The following is a 22,094-nucleotide window of genomic DNA, read 5'->3' as shown; positions in this document are numbered from 1 at the left end:
ACTAATAGACTGGGGCAATGACGCATCTAATAATAGAGTAATTGAAACACCTTGTTGGATGCTAAAAAATACGTTTAGTTCTTTCACGCAGTGTTGTAGTAGGTAACATTTTAGCAGATGTTAACCTAAATGAATACGCAGATACATTACCTCACAACCAGACTCGATGACTCTGTTACTTTATGCTGAGACTGGATGAAGCTCGAACTAGATTCTGTATGGATGTTCTTATAAAAAAAAAAGAAATTATAAAAAATATAATTGGGTCTCATAAGATATGCAGTGGTGGTTTACTTTATTAGCTCCTCAATTATCCTTTTAAAACCCGCCTTTTTTTGTCTCTATTTTAACCCCACCAAATTACCCATTAAACCCACTTTTGCAAATATTTTTTTATAATTAAAATACTCCTAAATTAAATTATAATTATGGACATCAAAATATAATAAAAAAGAAAAAAAAAATAGAATTTTTACTCTTTGAGTAAAATTTAAAATTTTAAAATTTGAAGGTAGGTTTATTTAATAAATGGGTTTAGTAAGTATTTTTGTAGGTTCAAATAGTTCCATCCTTTTTTTAGTTATACCTCATTTAATACCAAAATTAACCTTTCTCTCTAAATTAACAATTTTTTCATTTGACTACTTTTTTTTTAGGAGTTTTCTCACTCTAAAAATTCTTCTGCAGTGAGCAGCCAAAAAATTTGTTTGCAGGCTTCTTACTTCACCCTTCACATAAGTAATTCTATTGGTAATAAATTTCTTGAAGTTTTGTTATCTCCATTCTTCTTTTCAACCTTTCTCCCTCTACAAAACTTAAAAATACTAACTTCCAAAGAATAAATATGATTAATCTAAAAAATAAAGAAAAAGATTAATTCGTTTATTTTAAATTTTTTAAACCAAGAAATTGATTATTTTAGATTTTTGTAAACCAACTGAATAAATGAGATCCATAAATTGAAAAAAAAATAATAAGAAAACATATTGATAAAAAAATTGAAGATTTCGTAACAATAAGGGGCAAAAAAAGTGTACAAAGAGAGAATATATAAATGGGTTCATTATATTTTTGTTTGTCTTTAAAAGTAGTTTCCACAGAAGAAGGGTTTTATCAGTATATTAAAGGGTGATAAAAGTACCGCTCATTGTCCCATAGTCAGATGGACATTAAGCCAACAAAAGCCCCATAAGATGGGGCCATTATTCAGCGTCAATCTGGCCTATGGTGAAGCCCGATTTGTGAAAGCGGTACTCACTAAAACTGAACAATTGTATAACACCAAAGAAAATGAAAATCAAGGCCAATTTGAGATATGTCACCCATTTTTTTAAAAAGTTTTTTACTCTCCTTTTCTCACCAATTTGGTCATTTCATCCTCTTTGAGAGTTAATATAAAAGACAAGGAGATGTGAAGTTTGCCTGAGGATCTTTTGAAAATTAAAATAATTTTTAGGAATTTCTCTACTAATCAATGTAGCACAAAAGATAAAATTGGGTACAATTTTTTTTGTGTAGAAAATAGTAGATTTGGGATTTCGATCCTAAACTCATTTTCCCTGATGATTTGATCAAAATCTGAACTTTTTAAGATCTATTGGCAGACGACTATTACCGAATTAAATGGCTAAGATTTGTTTATTTGAATTTTATTTAAGTACCCTTAAAACAATTCTTCTTCTTCCCCAACTTTCAAAGAACCTTTCTTCTCTATCCTGCACTTACATTACGCAATACATTCGATTGGCCACCTTCTCTATCAAAATCAAGTCTTTGCAATTCCTAAAAATTATATAAAAAAAAATCCGAAGTTATGATAGTAGGAAGCCGCGGTTGATTAAGTTCTCTAATGGGAAAAATTGCTTGGCCATTATTATTATTATTTTAGAATAAACAAATTCATTCAACCAACGAATTTAGTAAATACATGATTTCTGAAGGATATGATCCTACCCAAACAATAAATTCATTTCTTTCTAAGACTAGTTTAGCTAAAGAATGAGTAGGGGTGGACATGGGTTGGTTTGGGTTGGATTACAAGATCGTGGAGTATGCTGAACTTTAATTGCATGAAAATCTTTCTTTTTGCTCTGCACTTGGCCATTATTGATTCAGCATCATTCAGCGTTCTCTTCATGATTAATCTGCTACTCTTAAATAAAATTAATTCGTGGGTACGTGTTTGTATCATCCCAAAGTTGGACCATCTAATCAAAGTCAAATTACTATAAATTAGGAACTTTATTTTTCTTTAATAAATTTAATTAAAAAAAAAAAACTCTTTGAATAATTGTAGTTGTTAAAAGTACACGCTCAAAATAGTAGGCCGCTCTTCTGTAATTTTTCTTCTTAAAAGATGCTCACATATCAGAGAGGAGATTGAACAATCATTAAACTTAAAAATTATTAAAAAAAAAATGTAACCCGAAAGAAACTATTGGACTCTCGGCGAGATCCAAAATGATCGGCACAATTTAAGAGGAGGTCGAAATAGTGGAATTAAGTACATAAAAAATTTTGTCATAATGATATGATTTCTTTAAGGCTTTTGCTACCTTACATGCAATGTAAGGTACAGTTTCTCACAAGACTGGTGAGTCCAAGGAGAATTCACAACTGAGTTTGTGAGAGGCTGTAGCTTACATTACATGTAAGGTAGTAGCTCCCTTTTTTAAATAAACACTTCAACATCGAGAACATAAAAATTCCAAATAGCTGATGGAATTGGAAACTTCAACTAGTTGTGTTGACCATTTGCATGTACCAAAGAGGCAAGAATTGTCTTGAGTTGCCTATTGTAAACGAACGGACGCTCTAAGTTAACAAGGTGACCTGCTTTTTCAATTGACTCCATCGTTGCATTCTGACCCACTTGCCTGCCATATTTCATTTAAAATTCTTGACACGTTTTCGATCAATAAAAAATTAATAAAGCACGTTAATTTTCCATTTATGATATCTATGTTACATCAAATGTGAAATGTAAAGTGTACAATTGCACACACGAAATCCAATATGTTGATATATATAATCAACTAACAAGCTAGTAAGAAAAAAAGTAACATCTAATGCTTAACATCTTCAAAATCGTATTTTAACATGTAAAATTATTTACAATAAGTAAGGACCATCTATTCATTGTTGATTTTTAGATTTGACTAAAATGGATTGATTCATCGCAGTTGATATATATATATATATATATCGGTCTTTATATATATATCGGTCTTTAAGGTATATATATATATTTTTTTTTTTTCTTTTGTTAATTGATTTAAAGCTAACAATGAAAAATGTTATTAAAAGTTCATCCTTGTCACAGACCTAAGTAGTAAAAAATAAATTAAAAAATAATAGGAAATCTTACTCTTTCAAGTTGCGGGCAACTTGCATATCGAAAATTTTGTCATTCTCGCCCCACAAGAGATGTATTTTCTGCAAATTTATTCAATCCCATCCATAAAATTAAATGGGTCAAAGAAGCATTTATAAATCAATAAGGAGCATGCATTTAAAAGCGTATGGCAACTGGAACAATTCATAAAGCAACATGCTTGGAATAATTTAATTTTTTAAATATTTATGATCGGTAACTATTAGATATAAAAATAAAATATTATTAAATTTTAATTATACACTACTATGAATACGTGGCAAACTGAGGATCATGAAAAGTTTCTCTCGACATTGGATCAGAATTTTCATATAAATCATGCAGTTAAAGCTGAATAAGATAGGGCTACTAGTAAGTCATGAATTAATGTCAATCGTTATCCTCGGCATTTTAGGGAGCACATTTTTCGTTACGATTAATTGATTGATAATATTTTTTATTTGAATAGTTTAAAAATTAATATACTAAATTTTAGAATTTTAGTCCACTGAAATTTTAAAGATATACATTTATAGTACAGTCCAAAAATCTATAAAATCTAGCTCAAAAAATTACTCACACTAACAATATTAGGAAAAAAAATATATCCTTATTCCTCATTTTTATGAAAACAGAAAAAAAAAAAAATCTTCCATGGAGATTTGAACTGGTACATTCAATGTTATTAAGAATTAATTATTTACTTTTTAACAATTAATTATATATATCCATAATATCATATTTAGTGTTTTAATTTGATATCAAGCATCTCAATATCAAACTCAACTTTTAAAAAGAAAAGATAAAGACTCTTTTAGTCTTATATTTAGTTATTCTTTGTAATTTTAAAAATTATCCAAAATATATATCTTTATCATTATTTTTGTAATTTTGGGATCCAACTTTTTAAGGATAATAGTAATTATATTTAAAAATAGATGATAACTATGCAGATTTTAATTCGCCACCTAATACATTTGACATACAAAACATCAACTGAAAATCATTCTCATTTTCAACAAGAAATAAATCAAAGACATCATTTTCACGTCCAAAACATCAACTCAAAATCAACACTCTCATTTTCAACAAGAAATAAACCAGAGACATCATTTGAAAACTACTGCCAAAAATATTATTTTAGAGTAGGCCAGTTTTGAATACTTGCAAGGAATAGTTATAACGAAGACTAGTAGTTGCCAAGTTCCAATTCAATTATTCTACTCTATGGTCAAAAGATCGAATTAATGTTTGAATTAGATTGCTTAAAAAGTGTTGAAAGAACATTTTAAATTAGTCGGCCATATTATAAACGAAAAAAAAAAAACCAAAAAGAATTAAAAATATTCTTGTACCTGGGAAAAATGGGGGATGCTAAATTCCTTATCACTTATGACCAAAGCTTGCAAAAGTTCAATTCTCTCTTTTCTGTGATCAGATAGGGCCTGTCCGCGTAGTTATATAGGTTAAATGCCTTAATTAGAGAACTTGTATACACACACACAATCCAAATGTCCACATTTTTAAATACAAATTCACTGCAAACAGCGTATGGTGTATTAGTATTTTATCATTTTTTATTCAATTAACTAATACACCATCTAGTATATATAGTGAATTCACATTTTAAAAGATGTGAGCATCTGCACTTGAGAATAATGATATATATATACACACACAAAATCAAGAAGTTAAAAATGGCCCAAAAGAAATGACATAAACTTTTAATAATAAGTTACAATTTTAAATGTTTAAATTACAAATTTTAATTTTTTATATATTATGTAAACAAATAAGGCCATGATACATTTAGACATATATCACATGATCAGTCATTCTCCGAAATCATTACCGGGAAAGAAGTTTTTTTGCAAAGCGTAGTGATTTTTCCCTCAATAATTTTGTAATATATACATACATTCACACACACACACACATATATATACATATGAGAGAGAGACCCCAAAAAAAAATGACAACATATTGACAAAAATAACGGTAAACCAAACTCGCTTTACTTATTTAATTGCAAACACAATAAAACCGTCAATATTTTATCAACAATTTGTTTCCTTTTTATTAGGCATACGATCACTCCGAAAAAATTATGGAAAAATCACATTATTTTAATCCATTAAAATCCTTTTAATTTTACACTAACTGTGGGGACTGAGGAATGTCCCACCCCCTTGCAAACCTTTCGTCTCTTGAATATTAGGAAATGATCAGAACTCGGTACTTTTTACCTCATTTTCTCGTGAATGTTTCAAAACTCCTCAAATTAATGGCCCTCTGTTAAAAAGATAACTCTCAATTTTTTCTCTTTTACCAATTTACCCGAGACGTGGTAAAACCCATATCGATCGATATGAAAAACTTGAGATGCAAAAAGCTGAAAGGTTACAGAATCTTCTTAACAGCAGAAAGCAGCCGATTTTGATGCATTTTGATTATTTTGCAAAATAGAACGACCAACATGACCAAAAATATCCCAAAAAAGATCAAAATAGAGAGCAAGCATACCTCCAGAATGTGTTTGTAAACGAAAGCTGGCAGTGTCGGCAGTTTGTAGCAGGCAATATCAAGTTGAACCTTGAGAGCATCAGCCGTTTTCGGAAGCAAGAAGTCAACCCAGCTCTCATAGCCAATCCTTTCAAGAGCAGCATTGGTTACAGACTCCGTCAAGCCCATGACCGAGCAAGTAACCACCATTGATTCAACCAAATCAGGATACATCTCAGCCATTTTGAACCCCACCATCCCACCATAACTCACCCCAACAAGCGTGCACTTCTCGACGCCGAGCTTTCTCAATCCCTTGGCCATGCACTCCGCTTGAAACGACGCCGTCCGGTCGGGCCTGTCAGTGACCGAGCCGCCGAAGAAGAGAAAATCCGGCACGTAAACTTCGTAGGTTTTAGCTAGGGCTAGCACCTGGAATTGCCATGTTAAGATACCATCAAATCCAAAGGGATGAAGAAGCACAACAGCGTGTTTTTTTGTTGTTTTTTTGGGAACCCAAATGTTTAAAATTGTGCCTGGCTTTATCTCTATTGTTCTTTGTGTCATCCCTACTAGCTTCAGCAGGCCGTGCAGCAAGAGTTTGTATATTGTAATTATGTTCACCATATTTGCTTTCTTTTTCTTTGTTATTTTTTCGGTTTGCCGTATATATAACGAAGAAGTGATGGGTGATTTGATAATTATAGTGGTCTGAAGGAATGTGAAGCGAATACAAAAAAGTCCTGTGAGTTGAATTATTGATTAGAAGAGTATGTATATTATGAAATGAACGTCGCCGACTTCGTGGATTTTGAGAGAGATGGTATATGTTTATTGGATGAAAATATGGACGTGGATGAATGTCTTTCTACTGTGGCACAACTAAAATATCTAAGCTCATGTAATTAAGACAAGTAATTAACCAATCTATTTTGAAATAATTTAAGTAAAATCTATTCTTATTTAAAAACGAGATATTGATTTATAGATATTCAATCTCACATCTCATGGAAGCCAAGCATGTGGAGCTATTTAAGGAAAACCCCAGCTCATTCAATTGGCCTTCTGGAGGCACGCTACCCTATTGCATTAAATAATTCAGATAATTTTTTTCAAAAAAAAATTATTTATTGAGTTCGCCTATGTTACCACTGATGTAACTAACCACAGTCTTGGCCTTTTGCGAATTAGTTAATATAAAATTTCAGTGAACCCCTTGCACTTATTTATGATTTATTCATAAGTATTGAAAAGATAAAATTATGCTCAAATTTTGTCTTCAATATTATTTTTTTCCCGTTTCTTCTTCTACTCTCTCACTTTCTCTCTGTGATGGGTTTAATGATGGCTTCAATATTGATCAAGATTGCTGATGGATTTGAGGATAATTAGTTGTAAGTCATTGATTGTTTGTGGGATTGCCACTTTCCCCCTACAGTAATTAACATATACCATTTACCACTCTTTTATTTTTATAATGACCAAAAACCCCCCCTGACAGTATAAATTTATAATATTACTCTTATTTTTAACTACTTTTTTATTTACATTTATTATAAATTAAATAAATTACATAAATAGAAACTAAATAAAAAAATTAAGTATTAAAAATAAGAAATATATGTTTTCATATGAGCAAAAATAATAATAATTAAATTTTTTCTTGTAATTATTTATTTTACGAACATTTTCTTATAATAAATATTTTGTAATATTTTAAAATTAAATGTAAAAAGTATAGGCAAAATATTTTATTATTTATCTTATAATAAATTTTTATTTGTCATTCAAGTTTTCTTATAATAATTTTTTATCATTTTACCAATAATTTTCTTATATATTTATTATAAAAAAATTTACAAAATAAATAAGTATAAAAAAATTATTATTAATTTTTTTGTTCATATCAAAACTTATATTTCTTGTTTTTAATGCTTAATTTTTTATTTAGTTTCTATTCATGTGATTTATTTAATTTATAATAAATATAAAAAAGAGTAGTTGAAAATAAGGGTAATATTGTAAATTTATGCTATTAGGGGGGTTTTTGGCCATTATAAAAACAGCATGAGAGAAAATGGTATATGTTGATTACTGTAGGGGGAAAATTGGCAATCTCCCATTGTTTGTGTGATGGTTTTTGTGGTGGAAATTATAGGCATCAAAACAAAATCCTCAATTTGATCCGAGAAGCCGAAGTGAGAGCGAGAGAAAGCAAAATGGCAATGGCCAGGCGAGCTCATGTCTTTCTTATCCAAAGCGATTATGCGCTGCAGCTTCACATTGTGGCTTTGATGGATCTCCGATTTCCTCTATCTGTCATGGTGCGGCTATGGTGCAGCTGACGTGATGTTGTTTCGAGAGACGAAAGATAAGGCTGACATGGGTCAAGGCTGTCGGTCGTGGTGCGACTGTGCTATCTTGCCAACGTGGAGCAGCGTGGTGGCAGCCGGTAGTAGGTAGCTTCACAATGTGGGTATTTGGGTTGAGAGCATACTGGAGAGATGAAGTCATGATGGTTTCTTTTGAATTTGATTTTGGATTGATTTCATTTGGATGTCGCGTGTGTGGCTATTTGGGTTATTTTCTTTTAGTGTTATTTTTTTTAAAATTATAAGTTATGAATATATCGATTTTGTAATTAACCTAGACTGGAATCCCCACTCTTATTGTTGAAAATTTTGTTGATGATGAGTTAACTTTGTTAATGATCAGTGATAGAGATGAGTTAATCTTAATTTTTACAAAATTTTTTAATGCTAATCTAAGGATATTTTTGTCTTTTCATTAATATTAATGTGTTATGATTATTAATGTAGCGTGGTTGAAAATAAAAACTCTTTTAATACTTATAAAAAATAATAAATAAATAAAGTGTAAGGTGATAAATTAAATTTTGATAATATAGGTAAGTATAAAGTATTATAATATTTTAAGATATATTATAAATAAAATAGAGTACAAGGGGTTCAATGAAATTTTACATTAACTAATTCGCAAAAGCCAAAGGCCTTGGTAGTGGCAACATAGGCGAACCCTTAGTTTGAAGATAATTATCATGATGCCCATAGAAGTTAGACGTACTTTGATTGTGATTTATTATTTATTTTTAAAGGAGCTGGCTAAGTTACAGATTCTGTAACTTACAGATCCAAGTGTAGCCAACTCTCATTGGCTGCATTTGCACGGTTTTTCTCTCTCCTCAGGATAGGTGTGCTGCTTCCCATTGGGTATGTACGTTACAGATTCTGTAACGTAGATTGGTCCATTTTTAAATGTTTATTTCGATGAGAAGAATTAAATTCGAGTTGCAGATCATACGTGATTTTATCTCTTACTAAACACGCGTCGCTCATATTATGCGTGGATTACGTTCCCTTCTAGCTCAATTAATTTATTTTCTAATTAAGTTGGGGTTGCTTCAATTATTTTTGTAATTTTAACCGCAGACCACTTCCTGACAAAATCTTTAATGGGTCATTTAGGGTGCGTTTGGAATTGAGGTTGGGCAGCTGTAGCTTAAAAACTACAGCATTAAAGTGTTTGGTAAACACTAGCTGTTGTAGCTTTTAAACTATGTTGATATAATTTTTCACTTGTGTAATATAAAATTTATTATTTCTTTAATAATTTTGATAAAATTATTATTTAAAATTTATATTTACTATATATTATTAACTTTTATTTCATAATTACAACTTTTTTTTCACAGCAGCTGTAGCTTAAAAACTACAACACCTCAATCCCAAATGCACCCTTAATCGCAATCTTGATACTGGCGTGTCTCAGATTCTTCAATCTTTTTTATAATTATTTATTATTTATTTACAAAAATTATGAAGAAGACAGGTCAAAACTTCAACCCTCATGGACACTAGAATTGATTGAATGCAAATGTCTTACCGCCGTATATTCTGTGTTTATTTTTTAAAGTGGAAGTAGGGAGTGTGGATTTTTTGTACTCTAGTATTTATTTTAACAATATGAGAAAGGATTGGGAACTTATTTCGTGGGCTCTACTTATTTTTAGAGTAAAAATTTACTCCCACCTCTCCCTTTTCTACCCTTTTTCTTATTTAGTTTTATATTTTATATGTGATAAAATAAAATAAATAATATTATATTTATTTAAATAATATTATTATATTTAACTAAATAATAATTTGTATTAATTCTAAGTTAAAATTACTTTAAAATAATATTACTATATTAATAGAGAATTAATAAATATTACTATATGCTATCTTCATTTATATTCTAATAAAATATTAATTTTGTACTAAATATTATTATTTTATTATTTTATATAATAATAAATTTAATATAATTATAATTATATTTAAATTTAATATATTTAAATTTAATATATTTATATTTAAATTTAAAATAATTATATTAAATAAAATAAAATAATGTTTCATTTTATATTTACCCTTCTTTTTTACCCTCCTTTTATTAAATTTACTATAATTATATTTAATAAAAAATTGTGATGTACATAATTAAGAATATTAATAATTATTATAAATTTACAAATGTAATAAAATAAATTTTTATTCATTAAATATATTTTTTATTAGCTTTGTAATTAAAAACTATAATTCTTTAAATAAGGATAAAATTATAATTTGAAACAATTTATTCTCAATCCAAGACAAAGTAAACACATAAATTGGATTCTAACATTCATTCCATGCTTTCATTCCAATGTAAGTAAACAATCTACTCTCACTCCACGCCACACTCCTAATCCTAGGATTCTCATTCTTTAGGATTCTCACTCCAATCTAAAAAGTAAACGCTACCTAAAAGGAGTAAAAGTTATACTCGTAAAACTCACTCAGCTTTTAAAAGGAAGAATGAGATTTTTACTCTCATAAGAAAAGATGAGAATGAGAATATAATATTAACTATAATCCACTATCACTTCTTTCTTTTTTACTTTCCCTTATTAAATATAATATAATTATATTTATTAAAATAAAATCATACTATATTTAATTAAAAATAATAATATTATATTTATTTAAATAATATTATTATAACATTTAATGATATTACATTTATTAAAAATAATAGTATTAAACTTATTTAAAAGTAATATTATTAGATTTAGTTAAAAATAATAATTTAGATTGATTCTAAGTTAAAGTTCCTTAAAAATGATCTTATTATATTGATAGAGAATTAATAATATTACTATATAATATTTTTATTTGAAAATATAGTATTACTATATTTATTTAATTTCAATAGTATTATATTGATTTAATATTAATAATTAATAACAATAATAGTATATTCTAAGAAAATATTAATTTTGTACTATATTATTAATAATAATGTTTCATTTGTGTTGTTTTTATTAATTATCTATCAATATAATAAGATCATTTTTAAAATTAAAATTATTTTTAATTTATATAATTAAAATTAAAATTAACAAAAATTATGATTTACATAATTGAGAATATTAATAATAATTATTATTTTATATAATTAAATTTAATAATCAAAATTTTTATTTATTTTGTAGTGAAAAACTCAATTCTTTAAAATAAGGGTAAACATATAATTTAAAACAATTTACTTTTACTCCAAGATAAAATAAACATATAAATGAGATTTTGATTTTTATTCTACACTCCTAGTGTAAGTAAACAACCTACTCTCTTTCCCACTCCACACTCTCGGTCCCAAAATTCTCACTCCTTTGGACATATATATTTGTGTGTGTGTGTGTATAAATATATGTTATAAAAGAATTAAGTAAATAAAATATATTGCAACAATAATTTCTTGAGAAAAGAACATTTATACTCTAATGTTTAGAGAAATAATCATGTAGAGCCCATATTTTCACTAGGGATTTTGATTTTTATTCTACACTCCTAGTGTAAGTAAACAACCTACTCTCTTTCCCACTCCACACTCTCGGTCCCAAAATTCTCACTCCTTGGGACATATATATTTGTGTGTGTGTATGTATAAATATATGTTATAAAAGAATTAAGTAAATAAAATATATTGCAACAATAATTCTCTTGAGAAAAGAACATTTATACTCTAAGGTTTAGAGAAATAATCATGTAGAGCCCATATTTTCACTAGGGACATCAAAACTCTCTTTTGGCTAAAAGACCTTTTACCTCTATTACCCCAAAAAAATTAACTCTAATGTCTTATAATAAATAAAAATATAATACTAAAATAAATGTAACAAAATTCAACATAGAGAACATCAAATTTCAAAAACCTAATGGAGATTTCAACTAGCTGTGTTGACCACCGTTTCTACCAAAGAAGCAAGAATTCGCTTGAGTTTCCTATTGTAAACGAACGGTCGCTCCACGTTAGGAAGGTGACCTGCTTTTTCAATTGACACCAACGTTGCATTCTCTCCCACTTGCCTGTGATATTCACTAAAGCTGTTACCACTTTTCCAATCAATAAATACAGCACATAACCTTCCATTTATGGTAGATATGGTCCATGTAATTATGGCTAGCACATAACATTCCATTTATGATAGATATGGTCAATGTAATTATGGCTAGCTAGCTAGCCGGTATTGTTGTCAGAGAAAATTACATGTGAATTTAATACTATATTGTAATTTGGAAGCGGAGCAAAAATCAAAATTGTATTTAAAACGTAAAAATATTTGCAATAAATAAGGACTCATATATCTATTCCAGGTTTATAAGTGACTCAAATGGGTTGATTTATTTCAGTTGAAATATGTTTTTTTTTTTCTTGTTATTGATTTAACGCTAAAGTTGAAATATATTATTAAAATTTATCACTATCGGAGACCTAAGTAGTCAAAACAATTCTGAAAATAATGAAAGTGTCATTCCCTTTAAAGAATCCGAAACTTACTCTTTGCAGTTGCGGGCAGTTTGCATATCCAAAATCTTGTCATTCTCTCCCCACAAGAGATATATTTTCTGCAGATTAATTCAATCTCATACGTAAAATTAAGTGGGTCAATGAAGCATGATTAGTGATACAGTTACAAATTTTTTTATACCTATTTTATACAAACTGATATGCCATCACACAAGTGTTTAAAATAAAACATCACATGACCCACATAATTTATTTTTTATTTTATATTTACATTCAATTAATTATATTATAATATATCAGTTCGTACAAAAATAATTTGTACAAGAGTATAACTATAACATTACTCAGAAGAATCTATATATATCAATAACGTGCATGCGTCTGAAATCATATAGCACCCGAAATAATTTATAAGCAACTTGCCTTTGACTTATATAAAGGATCTAGTTAGATTAGAGGGTCCCGCTACGTTACGTTTAACGTAACGTACGTCCCACACACAACAACAGTTTTTGTGATAGAGCCCACAACTGTTGCTGTGAGTGGCTTACGTTACGTTAAACGTAACGTAGCGCCAACCTAGATTAGATATTGAGTTAAAGTCTCTTATAACATTGTGATGGTAGTATGATATGTAATTATATGTTAACTGTACATTGCTATAAATATATACACGACAAAGCTCATAAAAGGCTCATCTCAACACCATATCCAAATTCTTATATAAATCATGCAGCTGAAGTGGAAAAAGATATGGATATACAGGTCATGAATTCATGTCACTCATTATCATCAATGTCATTTAATAAGCACTGTTTGCAGTATAATTAATTGATCGATCAAATTTTTTAATGGGTTATGATTTACATTCATATTATAATTTGAGGTCTAATGGAACTCTGGATATAGTTTTGGCCCGTTTTTCACTTGTTCATTCGTCCTAGCTTGGGATGCGGACCGAGGAACATTAGAATTTATTTAGTGACGGCGAAGTGACTTGGTGCCTTGGATTGATAAAAAAGCCTTGTCTAAGCGAGCCCGATGGACTCTGTGGGGCCTAGGGAGTTGAGGGAGCCTTAGAAGGCCCATAGAATTCTCAGGGTAGCTCTAAGGATGCTCTGGGGAGCTCTGATGATGCTCCAGGGATGCTTAATAGGGAGCAAACAGTATACATAAGCATAAGCATAAATGTAACAGACACACGAAATTTATATGGTTCATCTTATGTCTTATGGCCTATACATAAGCACAAGCATAAATGGAAAGGACACGCCAAATTTATATGGTTCATCTTATGGCCTACGTCTACGATTGGCATTTGGATAGCCCATCCACATATTACAATAGGTATTTTACGTGAAAACGATAAAGAGCAATAAAAGGTCTATGTTCTTTTGTGAAGGTACTTCTAAGGAGTTTACTTACGTATGAAGGACAACAAGGAGGATAGTGTGTTGTATCAACCATGGTTGCATATTAGAAAGATAAGGTCCAAGACATAGAGTAACGAAGAAAATCTCTTCATTAAGAGATGAGTAGTGGAGATGGGGACTTGTGTGGTGTATGGTGTTAAGTTGCAAGAGCTCTAAGAATGATGAAGTGGGAAAAGTAAAAGACCTCCATTTTTCTAAGAATGATGAAGGATAAGAAGATAAAAACAGAAGAATCAAAAGGGAAGGAACAACCTCTTAGTTCAAGTATGGTTTATAAATTAGGGCTACTAAGGGCATCCTTAGGTCCCTCAAGACACATGATGGAACCCGATTGGCAGTGGTCCTCTTTACTAGGCATTTGCATAATTTTCAATTAGAGTTCAAATATTTAAAGTCATTTAAATTTCTTTTGTATGACACATGACGATTTCTTATTAAAAGATCATTTTCCTCTATATAGTGTGTTTAGGTCTATCCTGACATTTGGCAAAAGAGTCAGGTGCCCCCTAAGCTTCTTGATGGCGGCACACCTATTTGTTCCCTAGGGAACATTTTTCTATATGATAGAAACTAGAGAATGTTGGGATAAGCTTGAGGCACAAGTTAAAGTCTGTAAGTCCTTATTAGTGACTCTTAAGCTTCCTTTGAACTGGTCAATTGTTATTGAAGACTCTATCGTATCCTTTGGGGTCCCGGTGGTTGACTAAGGGGAGCTGGCCTTAAACAATGGACAAGCAGCTTTTGAATTATAGGGCGTCCTAGGCAGGCTTCGGTGTTCCTCGCTTTGCTCTAATTCCTTTGTATCTTACTCTTTAGTATTTGAATTGCGTTCAATCCTTTGTGGAGCCTAACGACAGGATCTTGCCTTCCTGATACTTGTTTCATATACTCTTCTCATCATTGACACACGTCCTTTGACCATTGGCCCAAAATTAACCATCAATAATATCCCCTAGTCTTTTTATAAAAATGAGGTGGAGGAGATTATTCTATATGAGGACGCATATCGTTCCTTCTATTTTTTGCCCTTTAGTGCATGTGGTGCTCCTAGCTTGGCTTAACCAAATTTATCCACCAACAAATACATATATTTGTAGTATAATCTAGAAGTTCATAAATCTAATCCTACTAACAATAATATTGAATAGTAATTTTCCATATTTTATAATTTTGTAGAAATTAAAAAAAAAAATTCTATCAGGGCTCAAACTGGTGCCTTTAACATTATTGAGAATATTATCCCATTGTCTGGCTATAAACCAATGGCAATTACCAAAAAGGGACTACACCTAAAATCTGGTCAAGTTTTAATTGCTGAAGATAACTATGTAGTAATACAATTAACTAAACCTTATTTGACTACTCCTGGAGTGACTGTTCATGGGCAATATGGAGCAATCCTTTATGAAAGAGATACATTAGTTACATTCATATATAAAAAATTAAGATATGGTAGTATTACACAAGGTCTTCTAAAAGTAAAACAAGTATTAGAAGTGCACTCTCTTTATCTAATATTAATGAACCGAAAAAAGAGAGTTAATAAAGTTTAAAGCAGGTAAATGTAGAAAATTTCTTAGGCCCCATTTATTTTAGTTGTTTGGCAGCTAAAACTTATTGCCCGAGTTTTAGCAAACAGTTGTGGCTTCGCTCTATCAATACATACGGTTATCTTTAACAACTAAATAAAAGCATAATATAATATTTATTGTTTTAATTTTATAATAAGCATTTCAATACCAAACAAACCTTAAAAAATTAATAGATGTACTTAGAGTACGAGTAAGTTTTGTAATTTTTAAAGTAACTTAAAGTACCTCTATCGTTACATTCATAATTGTTCGATCTAACTTATTAAGTACAATAATAATTACATTTGTGGTTTGACTTAACTTAAGATTTAAACAAATCTTACATGAAATAAGTAAAAAATGAATGATAATTAAGTAGACTTTAAATAAACAGATCTACAATAAGAACATTTTAAATAACTTTTAAAAATAAATGAAATAACTGTAGTTAATTCAAATTGTAGGGATTGAATAGAAGTAGTTCCCCTTTAAAAAAAAATTCAAACCTTAACATGATCAAAACCGAGGTAAGTGCTTGTTTAGTCCTTATAATTTGAGTTAAGTGTCCAATTAGCCCTATATTTTCAAAAATAACTTAAAACGCTGCTACAGTTAAATAGGTACATTCTTACCTTAACATTTTCTTTCTTTTTATAGTAATATCCTTCCAATAATATTCTTGACATTAATTAGTTTTTCTATAAAAATTAATTAACAAATTAATCAATAACTATTTATTAGTAAATTAGCCAATAAATATCAATGTGAAAGAACTAGTACTTTTTGTGCCTATGAAACAATTTTACTATTAATTATTTTATAAAACAATAATTTACTAGATTAGTCCTAAAGTAAAATAATAATATAAAAGATTATGTAAATTTTTATTTACTTTTAAGATTAATTTGATAAATTGTCATACTTTTTTCTTTTTATTAATATTTTCAAGACTGTTATTGCAAGTATATTAATGTGAAAAGAAAGAAAATATAAGGGTACGAGTGTAGCATATTTACTAGGAGGGGAGTCTTAAGGTATTTTGTTTAAATATGGAGACTAAATTGTCCCTTAACTTAAACTATAAAGACTAAATGAGCATTTACCCATCAATACTGTGTGTCTATTTTGTTATTCAACAAGTGAAGAAAACTTGTGCGGTGGCCTACTTTTAATGAAAAATTGCTTAAGTAGGTGAATACTCTATTTTACACACACACACAAAGTAGTTTTTTGGTTTGGAATTTTAAAATGCGGGAAAAATAGGAGAAAAACTTTAAAATTATGATATATATATATATATTCTAGGTATTGTCAGATCGGTAGTCTGATTTTTTTGTTGACTTTTTAATCATTTGAATATGCCCAAGCAATAGGATATGGTTCCCTACTATAGTCGCACCCAACTTTTTATTCTTATTTGTTAAAAATGTTTATTTAGCTTTACATATTTTCAAACATTGTCTGAGATAAATTTATACTATTTTTCATTTCCTAATAACATTTTTAAAATGGACAAGTAATGAGTTAAATTTTTACTGAATATGAAATCAAAAGTTATGATTGTTTTTTATTTTTATTTTTTCCATTTCTATTTCCTAAAAATCATTTTTCAGTGTTTAACAAAAAATCATCTCAGTAACGAAACCAAATCCTATAAAAATACCCACCATAGGCATTTTCAAATCTAAAAATATCAAATCTAAAGCACCATTTCAATTTTCAACAAGAAAGTAAAAAATACCCTTTGAAAAAAAATACCAAAAACAATATTTGGGTAGGCTAGTTCTGAATACTTGCAAGAGTTATAATGAGATTATTAGTAGCCAAGTTTCAGTTTTGTTATTCCTCTCTGTGGGCAAAAGATCAAAGGTTGCAATTAGATTCCTTAATGGTTCAAAAATAAAAATTGATTACTTAAAAAGTGATCAAAGCACATTCTAGGTATTAAAAAAAAAAAAACCTAATAAATAAAATTATTCACATTACCTGCGTAAAACGAGGGACGCTAAAATCTTTATCACTTATGACCAAGGTCTCCACAAGTTCTTTTCTCTCTTTTCTGTGATCAAACAGAGCCTGCCCCCACTGTGTCATTGACGTTGACTGCCTTTATTAGAGTACTCCAATATATATGATATATACATTCAAGAATTAAAATAGCCCTAATCAAATAATATAAAGTCTAAAAGTTGCATTTTAAAATTTGAAATTAAAAATTTTAATTTTTCATACACTTGGATAAAAGATAATAATAATAATAAGGGCCCATCAGTTTCACTACGAAATAGCGAGTTTGTTGGTGGGTAAAACTTAGTTTCATCCTTAAATATCTGAAAATTTTAAAAATTATTGTTATTTAGAATTTGGATCCATTCCTGAATTGACATGTGTTCAACTCTTAATAGTATTTTGTCATATATGTATTTATAGTAATATACCATTAAGATTTAGTTTGTTTTAGATTCTTATCTAATTATATATTTCTTAAATGTTTATAAAAAGATACACTCAAAGTTAACTTTCAATTTTTGTCTTTTACTAAATAATCCTTTGGTTAGAGTAGGCAATTTGACGTGGGTGAACATTTATTTTCCCCTAAATGTGTAAATGCCTTCTAAATGTTTTCTTAAAATTACAAAATTAGTTACATAATTACCCCCAATAAGCAGTTGAGTAATATAATTTCTCGTTATATATATATATATATATATATGTTTTGAGGAGTGCTAAACACCTAGAAAGCTGAGAGAAGAGTGAGAGAAACGGCAGTTTCGCCTCTCTCCTTCCTCTCAGCCATAAAATATTTTTTTATTATTAAAAAAAAGCTCGATGGGGACAAAAACATCACTCTCTCTCTCTCTCTCAGTTCGCGTGCCATCACCACTCTCTTTCTCTCTTACTACTGCATCTGCTAGTGCTCTCTTCTTCTCTTAATTTTTTTGTTTTCAACAGAAAGGAGAATTTGATGGATTTTGACACACAAGGGAGGGAATTATTAAATTCAACAAATAATTAATCAGTTAGTTTTGATGATGTTCACTTGAATATCAATAATACTGAAAGAAATTACTGTACAGCAACCAACAATTGAATATACAACAACCACCATGACCAAAAGTATCCCCAACAAGACCAAAATCCAAGATAGAGGCATAAAGCAAGCATACATACCTCCAAAATATGTTTGAAAACAAAAGCAGGCAGTGTTGGAAGCTTGTAGCAAGCAATATCAAGTTTAACTTTGAGAGCATCGGCAGTTTTAGGTAGCAAGTAATCAACCCAGCTATCAAAGCCAATCCTTTCCAAAGCAGCATTGCTTACAGACTCGGTGAACATGACCGAGCAAGTAGCCACCAATGATTCAACCAAATCAGGATACATCTCAGCCATTTTGAACCCCACCATCCCACCATAACTCAGCCCAACAAGCGTGCACCTCTTCACGCCGAGCTTTCTCAATCCCTTGGCCATGCACTCGGCTTGAAACGATGCCGTCCGCTCGGACCTGTCGGTGATGGAGCCGCCGAAGAAGAGAAAATCCGGCACGTAAACTGCATAGGTTTTGGCTAGTGCAAGCACCTGGAATTGCCATGTTAAGATACCATCAAATCCAAAGGCATGAAGAAACACAACAGCGTGTTTTTCTGTTGCTTTTTTCGGAACCCAGATGTTTAAAATTGTGCCTGGCTCTATATCTATTGTTTTTTGTGTCATCCCTACTAGCTTCATCAGGCCATGCAACAAGAGCTTGTATACTGTGATTATGTTCACCATTGTTGCTTTCTTTTTCTTTGTTAATTTTTCGGTTTGTTGCATATATAACGAAGAAGTGATGGGTGATTTGATAAAAAAAGGGTGAAGATAAGTACAATATACAAGCCCTTGTAAAATGAATGGTACCAACTCTTATAAATGGTCGTAAGTGAGATGGTGTTCGCATCTATTCATTGGAAGGTAGGACGGAGTAAAAAAAACTCCATATTTCAGATGAAAATTACTGTTGGAAAACTACTTGAGAAATGTGGCATTACTCTTCTGAGATTGTAAAAAATTAAAAAAAAAAACTCAGTTTTCTTTTATTAAAAAAAAGGTAATATTTTAATTAGTTAACTAACGAGATCAGTAATTCAGTAGCTTAAATCAGTTTTACTATAGGCGCAACCAAAATGTATGGACTCATTTTGAGGCAAAGTTTAAGCCTATTTTAGGATATGTGTTAAAACCAATTTAAGATAAATCTATTCTCATTTAAGGAAGAGCTATTCCTTCTAGAGGGGGAAGAGAGGAAAAACAAAAAAAAAAGATGTTCATAGAGACTGAAACCCAGATCTCATGGAATGGAAGCAAACCATGGGGGAACGAAAGCTCATTCTATTGACCCTTTTGGTGGAAAGGTGGCCTATTACATTAATATTTCAGGGACCCTTTTTTTTTTCTTTGAAGATAATTCTGATGAGGCTCTTAGATTTACTGTGATTGTGATTTATTAGTTTTATCTTGGGGTATTAATTTCAATCACAAATATTAAATTCATGTCGTAGATCACACGTGATTCTATTTTTTTGTTAGAGATGGGTCCTTACTCGAGCATAATTTAAGAAAAACAAAAACATTGATATTTAGACTAATTCTATCAAAATCCTATCATTTAAAAATCAGAGTCAATAATATAGGTGGACAATACTTAGACGCGTCGCGCGTCGCCCATGTGCGTGGATTATGTTCCTTCAATTAAGTTGGTGTTTATTGACGGTGTAAATTATGTGTTGATTCTGGTGAAACTATTTTATATTGTTGGTTTTATGTGATTGTGCTAAGGTGGTGTGGCAGCTTTCTCAATTTTGATAAAGTTATGTTGAGTGGTCAGTTGGTAGTCTCTGGGATTTTTTGGAATACTGTAGCTGGCAGCAGCACGTGAGTTGAATTTGATGGTTCTAGTGGGAGATTTGGGGCCCAGGCAAGAAATGGACAGTTGCATTATTGGGGATAGTGTCAGACTTGTTTAGAGACTTGACAGAGGATGAGTTTTGCAATTCTGAACCTGTCAGCTTGCTTGGGAACTACCGGCAGTGGGTTGATTTAAATTAAGGGTGCTGCTACCTTACAATGACTGTAAGGTACAGTTCTTTATACTCACTGTGGGTTCAAATGAGATCTACATTTCAAATTATGAGAGAATGTCCCTTACATTGTAAGGTAGTCAAATCCTCAAATTAAATCCTCATATGGCTGTTGATGATAGAAGTGACCATTCGGTTCGATTAGAAAGATAAAAATCAAATGAGTTTCTTTTTTTAAGAATCAATTGGTTTTTGTTTGCTTCGGCTAAAATAATCTGCCCAAGGGTGTGGTCGGGTTGTGTGGTCGGGTTGCAGTGAAATTGTAGTCTCTATCGAAACCCGGGTTCGATTCTTGGGGGTGGTAAGAGGGGCAAAAATTATATTTGGGCTTGCCCACCTCCCCTTACCTTTAAAAAAAATAAAAATACATTTCATGGATACTTCATGCACTTGTTAAAATCAACAAGTACGTAGATTAGCTAATATGGAGTTATTTTAATTTAATCAAGGTTCTTGGTTTGGAACTTACGAATGCAGTTGCGTTAAATACTTGTTGTGAGAATTTTACAGCCCTAGTGGTTCTATCCGGCTCGAATCTGGATTCGTCGGAGCCCATTGTGATCTTGATATCAGATGGTTTAATATACCAAAAAAAAATTCAAACGTTCAAAAAATATCAATAGGTTTGTTTCTAACTCTAGAGATTGTAGTTTGATTTCGTCACTCTCACTCTTCTATGTTCTCTCTTGACAGTCGGCTCTCAAACACCAATGCCACTTTCTTTTTCCACTGTCGTTGCTCACACTTCATTAAATCCACCACCCGTAATTTTATGACTTAGAAGTGAGTAAAAGAAGGTCATTTGTAAAAACACTTGATTCTGACTTCTTTAACTTCTAACTAATACTAGCTGTCTATTGCTGACTAATTGCCCATGACGTTTTTTATGTTGTTTGCGCTTCTTCACTTCCCAAATCATCCCACCGTTGAGTCAATTCTTGTTGTTCTTTCTAAGCTCGAATTTCTGCTTTGAATTCTTTAGCGTAGTACTCAATCAATTTTATATTTGGTTTTGGTGAAGAATGGTACTTCTAGGAGTGGATGCCTTGAGTATATTTTTTTGGGTTGCATATTCAATTATCAGGATATATTCTTCAAACTCAAAGAGACTCCAATGGAACTGTCTACCTATTACTTTACTAGTCCAACGCTTAAGCTATTCTTCTATACTACACTGTTTACAGGGCTAGGAAAATTATGTTCCATAAATTAAAGGTCTAAATTTATGAAACATGACTATTAT

At 30.4% G+C, this 22,094-nt stretch overlaps 2 protein-coding genes across 5 annotated transcripts; both read right to left on the bottom strand.

The window, feature by feature from the left end:
* Positions 1-2,332: 2,332 nt before the first annotated feature.
* Positions 2,333-19,616, bottom strand: LOC18034110 (epoxide hydrolase 4). Of its 3 annotated transcripts, XM_024179605.1 has the most exons (5): positions 19,573-19,616; positions 5,897-6,569; positions 4,729-4,818; positions 3,368-3,435; positions 2,442-2,876 (listed from the first exon to the last, which is right to left on the bottom strand). In XM_024179605.1, exons 2-5 carry the CDS (start codon positions 6,500-6,502, stop codon positions 2,738-2,740), a joined length of 903 nt encoding a protein of 300 aa, XP_024035373.1. In that variant the 5' UTR covers positions 6,503-6,569; positions 19,573-19,616; the 3' UTR covers positions 2,442-2,737. The 3 variants fall into 3 exon arrangements, with proteins under 3 accessions (XP_006423282.1, XP_024035373.1, XP_006423281.1); XM_006423218.2 differs by lacking the exon at positions 19,573-19,616 and having other exon boundaries at positions 5,897-6,714; XM_006423219.2 differs by lacking the exons at positions 4,729-4,818; positions 19,573-19,616 and having other exon boundaries at positions 2,333-2,876; positions 5,897-6,714.
* LOC18035450 (epoxide hydrolase 4) lies at positions 12,137-19,593 on the bottom strand. 2 transcript variants are annotated; one of them, XM_024179603.1, is made up of 4 exons: positions 18,903-19,593; positions 17,718-17,816; positions 12,758-12,825; positions 12,137-12,285 (listed from the first exon to the last, which is right to left on the bottom strand). In XM_024179603.1, exons 1-4 carry the CDS (start codon positions 19,545-19,547, stop codon positions 12,144-12,146), a joined length of 954 nt encoding a protein of 317 aa, XP_024035371.1. In that variant the 5' UTR covers positions 19,548-19,593; the 3' UTR covers positions 12,137-12,143. The 2 variants fall into 2 exon arrangements, with proteins under 2 accessions (XP_024035371.1, XP_024035372.1); XM_024179604.1 differs by lacking the exons at positions 12,137-12,285; positions 12,758-12,825 and adding an exon at positions 17,517-17,580 and having other exon boundaries at positions 18,903-19,588.
* Positions 19,617-22,094: the final 2,478 nt, after the last annotated feature.

The sequence above is a fragment of the Citrus clementina genome, unplaced genomic scaffold (genome assembly GCF_000493195.1).
Source record: "Citrus clementina cultivar Clemenules unplaced genomic scaffold, Citrus_clementina_v1.0 scaffold_8, whole genome shotgun sequence".
NCBI classification, from domain to species: Eukaryota; Viridiplantae; Streptophyta; class Magnoliopsida; order Sapindales; family Rutaceae; genus Citrus; species Citrus x clementina.
Note: the sequence above shows the minus strand (reverse complement) of the source record. Positions and strands in the feature narration are given on the sequence as shown.

Excerpts from the sequence above, each read along its gene's own strand:
- LOC18034110 (XM_024179605.1), bottom strand. The coding sequence starts at position 6,502 with ATGGTGAACATAATTACAATATACAAACTCTTGCTGCACGGCCTGCTG. Across the intron at positions 4,819-5,896 it reads TTTACAAACACATTCTGGAG|GCCCTATCTGATCACAGAAA; the intron begins GTATGCTTGCTC and ends CTACGCGGACAG. Across the intron at positions 2,877-3,367 it reads GTTGCCCGCAACTTGAAAGA|GCAAGTGGGTCAGAATGCAA; the intron begins GTAAGATTTCCT and ends GAAATATGGCAG.
- LOC18035450 (XM_024179603.1), bottom strand. The coding sequence starts at position 19,547 with ATGCAACAAACCGAAAAATTAACAAAGAAAAAGAAAGCAACAATGGTG. Across the intron at positions 12,826-17,717 it reads GCGTCCCTCGTTTTACGCAG|AAAATATATCTCTTGTGGGG; the intron begins GTAATGTGAATA and ends ATTAATCTGCAG. Across the intron at positions 12,286-12,757 it reads ACTGCCCGCAACTGCAAAGA|GCAAGTGGGAGAGAATGCAA; the intron begins GTAAGTTTCGGA and ends TGAATATCACAG.